General features: G+C 33.8%; 1 protein-coding gene across 1 annotated transcript; it reads left to right on the forward strand.

Moving 5' to 3' along the window:
- The first annotated feature begins 586 nt into the window (after nucleotides 1-586).
- LOC132732821 (glucose dehydrogenase [FAD, quinone]-like) lies at nucleotides 587-3,354 on the forward strand. Its single transcript, XM_060719335.1, has one exon. It carries the CDS (start codon nucleotides 597-599, stop codon nucleotides 2,412-2,414), a length of 1,818 nt encoding a protein of 605 aa, XP_060575318.1. The 5' UTR covers nucleotides 587-596; the 3' UTR covers nucleotides 2,415-3,354.
- The last annotated feature ends 5,941 nt before the right edge of the window (nucleotides 3,355-9,295 follow it).

Consider the following 9,295-nt stretch of genomic DNA (forward strand, 5'->3'; position numbering starts at 1 on the left):
AACATATTTCGCCACCCTAGCACCGTTCGCATGTTCTCGAAGAACAAGACACAAAGGTACAGGGGACTATTTCACAGTACTAAGGCAGTTGAAAATAAACCATTATAGATTAAAAGTATTTTATATAAATGTAGAAGGCAATACTTATTTGATAAACAGACATATCACTAATTATTCCATAAATCTAAAAAATGTGGAACACATGATTAATAAACCAAGTCACAACTTAAATGGTTTTATAAAAACATATATAGGTCAAATGATGCTCTATTTTTAATAGTACAAAATAATTCATAAACATGATTAGTAACCTAATGTTATCTTTACCTTGACATACATAACGAGCTAGGGTAGCATTGTAGTTTTTTTAAGTTGAAAAAGTTAAGTGTTTATTAAAACGGAAATATCTACAGTAAGCAATAATTTTAACTATGGATTTTATGTCTTGATCATTCATATTTTTAATTTATTGTCATCCCTTTTCATTCTTTGGCATTATAAATGTTTATAACTGTGTTTATTGATGTTATACAACAACGTCGATTTTAGTTATATTTTTGGTCATTTTTTATCATTTCAGTCATCACAGCATTAAAATGGATTTCATAAAGTCTGCTGGAACTGCGCTTATTCTAGCCATATTGTATCTATATTTCTTTAGAGATTCGAACAAATTCTCCAAGCAACGTATAATTCTCTCTGATAATATCAATGACGAATATGATTACGTCATTGTGGGCGGGGGATCGGCAGGTTCCGTACTGGCTTCGAGATTGTCTGAAGATAGGTCCAAGTCTGTTCTTTTGTTGGAAGCTGGCGGTTTCTATGACGAAAATTCCAACATCCATTCACCTTTACATTGGCCAATTCTGCAAAGGACAGAAATTGATTGGTCTTATTTTACCGAACCCCAGGCACATTCTTGTATCGGACTTAAATATCACCAGGGTTATTGGCCACGTGGAAGAGTTCTAGGCGGATCTGGTGCTATAAATGCTATGAATTATATTCGTGGCAGTCGTTTTGATTACGATGAATGGGAAAGGCGCGGCTGTAGTGGTTGGAGTTACAAGGAGGTCCTTCCGTACTTTTTAAAATCAGAGGATATCCAAATCGAAGAATTGAAGTTATCAAGATACCACAATACGGGAGGTCCAATGGCCGTTTCTGGCGGTAGTGTAACACCTATAGCAGATATATATCTAGAAGCCGGCAAGGAGCTTGGGTATAACATCACTGATAATAATGCGGAAACCCAGGAAGGCTTTAGTAAAGCTCAACTGAATGTAAGAAAGGGTGTTAGGGATTCATCTGCAGTGGCTTTTCTAGGAAGCTTTGAAAAGCGTCAAAATTTAGATATCGTGATCAATACTTTTGTTACAAAAGTGGATATCAAAAATAAGAAAGCAACTGGGGTATATTATATCCGAAATGGAAAAAAGGAGTTTGTTAAAGCAAAACTTGAGGTGCTTCTATCAGCTGGTGCAATCAACTCTCCACAATTATTGATGCTTTCGGGCATAGGTCCTAAAGAACATCTACAAGACCATAATATCCCCGTCCATGCTGATTTGCCGGTTGGTGAAAATCTACAAGATCACCTATCTATTTATCTATTTAGTAAAATAAATGAATCAATAAGTTTATCACCGCAAGTTTTGTCAAGTTTAAAAACACATCTGCAATACAAATTATTTGGAACTGGTCCTCTTTCAATGGGTTGGACAGATGGGTCTGCTTTCTTCACCACAGATGAGAAAAAACTTGGACTGTCGTACCCTGATATACAAACCTTATTCGTCAGTGCACTGATTCCAATTTCTAATAATAACTTTAAAGATGCAATAAAGGACGAGTATGAATTAGCTAAATATAGTACTGAGGGATTCACAACAGTTCTTATTGCTACACATCCGCGAAGTAGAGGGACCATTAGACTTAACACAACTGATCCATTTGATCACCCGTTAATTGATCCGCAGTATTTTGTTGATAAGAGTGATGTGAAGGATTTTATTGCTGGAATTCGTATTTGGGAAAAGTTTCTAGAAACTGAGACAATGAAAAAACTTGGGATAAATATCGAAGACATGAAAATGTCATTTTGTGCTCACCATGAATTTAGAACAGATGAATATTGGGAATGCATGGTACGCCATCTAGCGATAACTATGTATCATCCGTGCTGCACGTGCAAAATGGGATCTGACGTCGACAAAACTACTGTATTAGACTCAAAATTGCGTGTAAAAGGAATAAATGGTCTCAGAGTTGTAGATGCTTCAGTTTTCCCTCAAACTATAGCTGGAAACACTAACGCACCTACAATTATGGTTGCGGAAAAGGCTGCTGATATCATACGTGGTATTGATTCAGTAAAAAGACTGCGAGATAATTTACCTGATAGAATCTAATTTGCCTTTTAATTCAAAAGCAACAGTCTGGATTCTTCATATACGTTAAGATACAAGTGGGCGATATCAATGATAATTTCTACTATTAATGTACAGATGGAATATATTTTGAGTTAAATTTTGAGACGGTGACTGTTTAAAGAACTCTGTGATACTCGTTAATCCGGACCCCGCTTATTTCGATTTTTATGTGTTTCGAAATTTATCTTTTTTTGTTTGTTTAGATCATAGTTCGGCGTTTCGTTATCAAGCATTACTTTTCAATAATTTGACATATACGGTTTTCACTTGTTTACTTGTAGCAAGGTAACAGACTTGTTTGTGATCGTTGAGAGTAACATGCTTATTTTTTACTTACGTATACTGCATTTCGAAGCACAGTTTCTGAAGCTTTCGCTGTCTTAACAATCAATTATCATAGTATTGCAAGCAATCCATAAGTCCCCTACCGGTAAGAACCCCAGCAAAATTCTGAAGGGCCATTGGCCATTCACTTATGTTTCTATTTTAAGTAAATTTGTTGAAAAAGTTCTTTAAAAGTGATCACAGGAAACAGTGTTTATGTACAGACGGACTGAAGGACACTCTAAAGTTATTTTTTTAAACATCCCTGTTATCAAAATATAACATTTTTAAAAGCAAAATTTTTAAAAAGGAGATAACTCTTGAAATGAAGATGTCATATATCAAAGAACAATTAGTTATAAAGGTATGAATAATGAATGTTTATTTTGGATTTGAAGTAAATGAAAGTTAAAAAACGAATAAGAAAAATTAAAAGTTTAAGGAGGAGATAATTCTGGAAATATGGATGCTAGATTTATAAACCTTGTCATATAATTATGATGTGAGAGTTTGAAGAAAATCCTATCATGATTGAAGAAGTTGGAGTAAAAATTACCAATTTCTCGAAAGAAAGTCTAAGTTCAAAAGGGGCATAATTCTGGAAATAGTCTTGCTAGAGTATTGAACTTTCTCACAAATGTTGAGTGATAATAAGAAACATATATATGAAGTTTGAAGTAGATACATTCAGAAAAAAAGAAGTTATTATAAAAGCAATATTTTTTTCATGAAAATTTTAAGTTCAAGGGAGGTAATTCTGATAAATTTTGTGCTAGAGTTGTAAACCTTGTCACATATGATGTGGTTGATGACTAGCAACTTATATTTAAGGTTTCAAGAAAATACCTTAAGAAATAAAGAACTTATAGTGAAAAAACTTAAAAACTAGAATCAGAAATCTTGAAATTCAGTCTATTTGTTGCCATAGCAACCAGAATTTTCGACATAGGAAGATAAGAAAAGGATGTGCATAATTTCCAGACTGCCATCTACCCATATGTCAAGTTTCATGAAAATATTTTCAGTACTTTTTGAGTTATCACTAGATCCAGGTTATGTGTAAAATTTGCCATATTTTCAGTCTATTTGTTGCCATAGCAACCAGAATTTTCAGCATAGGAAAAAAATACGTGCATAATCTCCATAATGCCATCTATCTATATATCAAGTTTCATAAAAATATTTTCAGTAGTTTTTGCGTTATCGCGGGATCCAGGTTATGTGTAAAATTTGCCATATTTTCATTCTATTTGTTGCCATAGCAACCAGAATTTTCAACATAGGAAGAAAAGAAAAATACGTGCATAATCTCCATACTGCCATCTATCCATATATCAAGTTTCATAAATATATTTTCAGTAGTTTTTGCGTTATCGCGGGATCCAGTTTTTATGGACGGACGGACTGACGGACGGACGGACAGACGGACGGACGGAGGATAAACCTAAAGTCCCCTCCGGTAAACCGGTAGGGGACTAATAATGCTTTTCTTGCATTTGTTGAATCACGGACTTTTGCTTTTATTATTGTCAATGAAAGTCCGTGGTTTAATCATCCGAATTTCTTTCATATAAATATTACTAGATGAATGGCTAAAACATCATTTCGTATTATATTATATCGCTATTTTCAAAATCTGATTGGCGATCTCATGAGACAAATGAATGTATACGTGGGTATTCAAATGATACCAGATAGTGCCCACTCTTTGGTATGTAAATAAAGTTTTGTTATGACCATATAATTGTTATATGCGACGTTTTTGTATGTAACAAAATAAACTAAAGAATGTATCAATATTTAATGTATGATGCCTCGGGTTATATAACTGAATAATGTGCGTTACCGCATAACATTCCAGCCCTTAAAGTACTATCATTACGCTACATTTATTTACATTTGAGAGTATGTAATTTTGATGTATAATGCGAATATCATTATATAGTTTGGTCTGACAAATACTGTCCCGGTGTTTTTTCTCCCTAGTACTCGACGGCGGTAAATTTGAAACATAAACTATAACTTCAAGATAAGTACAACCACACATGAACGTTTGAGAGGACATCTATGAAAAAAAATCTTTTGTTTTTTGTTTTATACTTTTTATATTTTTTCCATTTTTCTTTAACTAGATGATCGTGCATAAGTCAGCTTTTATATATAATATTTTTTGCCTATATCGAAACTGAGTCGTTTGAAAACATTCGGTTATAATAAACAAGAGGGCCATGATGGCCCTGAGGTCGCTCACCTGTATATAGCCCAACCCCCCCCCCCCCCCCGGGCCAATTTTTACCAAAGGGCTTTTATTTGAACAGACTTGGTAGACACCCATAAGAAGATGTTTCATGCTAAACATCTAAGTTCTAGCTCATTGGGTTTTTTAAAAGAAGATTTTTAAGTTTTTACTATACACATATAGTTAAAAACAATGACACCCCTGGGCTGGGCCAGTTTTGACCCCCGGGCTTTTATTTGAACAAACTTTGTAGATATTTACTTAAAGATGTTTTCATGTATAATATCTAAACTCAAGCTATTTTGGGTTTTTTCAAAGAAGATTTTTAAGTTTTTGCTATACACATATAAGGAAAATCAATGACCCCCGGGCAGGGCCAGTTTTTGACCCCAGGGCTTTTATTTGAACATACTTGGTAGACACCCATTAGAACATGTTTCATGCTAAATATCTTAGCTCTAGCTCTTTGAGTTCTTTAAAAGAAGATTTTTTAAGTTTTTACTATATGCATATAGGGAAAATCAATGACCCCCTGGGGCGGGGCCAATTTTGACCCCAGGGCTTTTATTTGAACAAACTTGGGTAGACACTTATTAGAAGATGTTTCATGCTAAATATCTTAGCTCTAGCTCTTTGGGTTCTTTAAAAGAAGATTTTTTTAAGTTTTTACTATATGCATATAGGGAAAATCTATGACCCCCTGGGACGGGGCCAATTTTGACCCCAGGGCTTTTATTTGAACAAACTTGGTAGACATTCACTAGAAGATGTTTCATGCCAAATATCTTAAGCTCTAGCTCTTACGGTTCTTTAAAAGAAGATTTTTTAAGTTTTTACTATATGCATATAGGGAAAATCAATGACCCCCCGGGGCGGGGCCAATTTTGACCCCAGGGCTTTTATTTGAACAAACTTGGTAGACACTCACTTAGAAGATATTTCATGTCAAATATCTTAGCTCTAGCTCTTTGGGTTCTTTAAAAGAAGATTTTTTAAGTTTTTACTATATGCATATAGGGAAAATCTATGACCCCCTGGGCAGGGCCAATTTTGACCTCAGGGCTTTTATTTGAACAAACTTGGTAGACACTCATTAGAAGATGTTTCATGCTAAATATCTTAGCTCTAGCTCTTTGGGTTCTTTAAAAGAAGATTTTTTAAGTTTTTACTATATGCATATAGGGAAAATCAATGACCCCCTGGGGCGGGACCAATTTTGACCCCAGGGCTTTTATTTGAACAAACTTGGTAGACATTCACTAGAAGATGTTTCATGCCAAATATCTAAGCTCTAGCTTTTACAGTTCTTTAAAAGAAGATTTTTTTAAGTTTTTACTATATGCATATAGGGAAAATCAATGACCCCTGGCGCGGGGCCAATTTTGACCCCAGGGCTTTTATTTGAACAAACTTGGTAGACACTCACTAGAAGATGTTTCATGCCTAAATATCTTAGCTCTAGCTCTTTGGGTTCTTTAAAAGAAGATTTTTTAAGTTTTTACTATATGCATATAGGGAAAATCAATGACCCCCTCGGGCGGGGCCAATTTTGACCCTAGGGCTTTTATTTGAACAAACTTGGTAGACACTCATTAGAAGATGTTTCATGCCAAATATCTAAGCTCTAGCTCTTACGGTTCTTTAAAAGAAGATATTTAAAGATTTTTCTTTCGGTTGCCATGGCAACCAGAGTTCTGCATGAAATGGAATTCTTTGAACAATCTTGATAGAGCTTCATACAAAGAGTATTCCTGCCAAGTTTCATTAACATTGGCCTTGCGGTATCATAGAAGATGTCCTTAGAATATTTAAAATGTGGACGGACGACAGACGACGGACGCCATTTGGTTGGCCATCCTAAAAGCTCACCTGCACTTTGTGCAAGGTGAGCAAAAAACACTGAGAACTTATTTAATTAAGTAACGATATACCAATATTTGGTTTTGATGTGACTTGTGTTTGCTTTTAGTGTATACATTTATGTTGGGCGTTGCAACAAGAATTTAACATGAACGATATACTAGTATTAAGTTTTGGTGAGGCATACCAGTATTATGTATTCATTCAAAGTATTAAATATGCACGAGTCAAATATTAATCGCAATAATTATACCAGTATGATAATGAAGTATTAATGTGATATACCAGTATTGGTATTAATGCAGTATTGGGAATATGTGACATCAGAAATATTGGTGGGATATTGATGTGTCATACCAGTATTCAGGTTTTTTGATATGCTAGTATTAGGTATATATAAGATTGATTATTGATGTGACATACCAGTATACATGTAACAGAATTTGGTTCTCCTATAACAAACCAGTACTGACTGCACTTTGAAAAAAGGAGAAAAAATAAAAAAAAAATGTTTTTTTTATTTTAGATTTTTTAATTATTTCATTAAATAATAATCTTTTATTTAATTTTTTGGGGAAAATTTTACAATTTTATTTTCATTTTCTTTTAACATTGAAAAACTTTAAACCGGGGTAAATTTTTAAAAAACGAATTTAAAAAATAATTGGAAAAAAAACCCTACAACTAGAAAACACTCCCGTTAAAATGCCCTTTTTAAACAGAAAAAAGTTAAAAAAAAATTTTTAACAAAATTTTTTAAAAAAGAACTTTAAAAAAAACCCCCTTTTTAAATTGAAAGGCCAAAAATTCCCCGCAAATTTTCTTTTTTTTATTCAAATTAAATTTATGGCCCGCAAAAAATTCCCCCAAAAAAAATTTAGATACATTAAAAATTTTTTTTTAATTTTTTAAAAGGTTGGGGGGAAAATTACATTTAGAAAATTTAAAAGATGTACAATTGGGACATACACCCAAAAATACAAAAAAAGAGAAAGAAATTACCAGGAAAAGTGGGAAAGAGAAAAAACTAACATTTTGAAAACATATGAAAAAATTTACACTGGCAATTAAAATAAACCCAAAATTTTGTTCCCCCCTTTTGGGTTAAAACCGGGGGACTTGGGCCCAGATTTTGGAATTTTTGGGTTAACAGAATTTAAAAAAGGGTTAGACCCTTGAAGAAGTAACTATAAACACAAGAAAAACCAAAAAAAACTTTTTAAATCGAACAATATAACAAACTTCAACAAGCCCCTTTTGGCCCTCCCCTGACCATTTCTTTCCCGGGCATGGGAAATTTAAAAAAACATCTCAAAATAGAGATATATTTGTCAAACACATTTAAACAGGTAAAAAGTCACTATCTTTTAAATTTGACACAATTATTTTATTAAATTAAATTTTCACTTTTAAACAACACTTTGGGCAAAGAAAAAGAAAACCCCATGTCCTTTAAAATGACTTGTTTTTTCACAAGTTAACAAAATGTTAACACAATTTAAAAGTGTTCTTTAAAATTTTTTTAAGTATTTAATCCCCAAACGGAACACAAGTTTTGGGGGCCGGGGTTTTTTGTAAAATTTTTATTTAATTTTCTATTCAAAAAATTTCCCCTTAAAAATACTTTTTTAATAAATTCCCCCTTTAACCAAATTTTGTAAATTTTTTAAAATGGGATATGTAATTTCCCTTTCCTTTTCAAAACAAACTCTGTGTAAGAATCTGTTTTGGTGACTGGGAAAAAACTAGCATTGGGGAAGCGTGATCGGGGGGGTCATGGGGTAGCTTTTTTTTGTTTAGTTGGCCCCCCTTTGGGGCAACTTGGGGCTGGGGGGATTGGGGGGAAACCAATTTGCAAAAAGGACGTTGGGGGGTTTGGGTGGAGTGGAGGGGAAAAAAGAGTCTTTTTAGGGTTTGAGGGGCGGAAAAGGTTTCGGGATAAGATCCAAAAAAGGGGGAATTTTGGGGAAATTTCCCTTTACCTTTCCTTGGTCGATGGTTTTTTCTTTTCTGGGGGCGGGGTTTTTTTTGGTTCAAACCTTAAAAAAGGGCGAAAGGGACCCAAAAGGTCGGATATAATTGGGAACAGGGTTGGGCTGTGTCTCTGTTAAAGTAAAATTTTAAAACTGAGGGGGCAAGTCTACACAATATGTGGTAAATTATTGATAAAAATTATTTGTGCTTTTTTCCCCATCAGTGTAACAAAACTTTTTTTGTAGAATATGTTTCAAGAAACTAATGGATCATACAGGCATCTAGTATCACAGTATTATATATTTTTACTTTTATTGAATACACTTTGCACTTACTCACATTATATAAACGGGTCTACTCCTTAAAAGGTTTAAATATTAAGGCTCCAAAGAAAGGTAGAGTGATCGGGAGTAGCAGGTGCTTGTTTTCTCAAAACATAGTCGACATTTAATTGTAAAGGCTG

The sequence above is a fragment of the Ruditapes philippinarum genome, unplaced genomic scaffold (genome assembly GCF_026571515.1).
Source record: "Ruditapes philippinarum isolate M1 unplaced genomic scaffold, ASM2657151v2 ctg3851_1_1_1_1, whole genome shotgun sequence".
In the NCBI taxonomy this organism is placed as follows: domain Eukaryota; kingdom Metazoa; phylum Mollusca; class Bivalvia; order Venerida; family Veneridae; genus Ruditapes; species Ruditapes philippinarum.

Bases quoted from the DNA above. Each gene is read 5' to 3' on its own strand.
- LOC132732821 (XM_060719335.1), top strand. From the start codon at position 597: ATGGATTTCATAAAGTCTGCTGGAACTGCGCTTATTCTAGCCATATTG.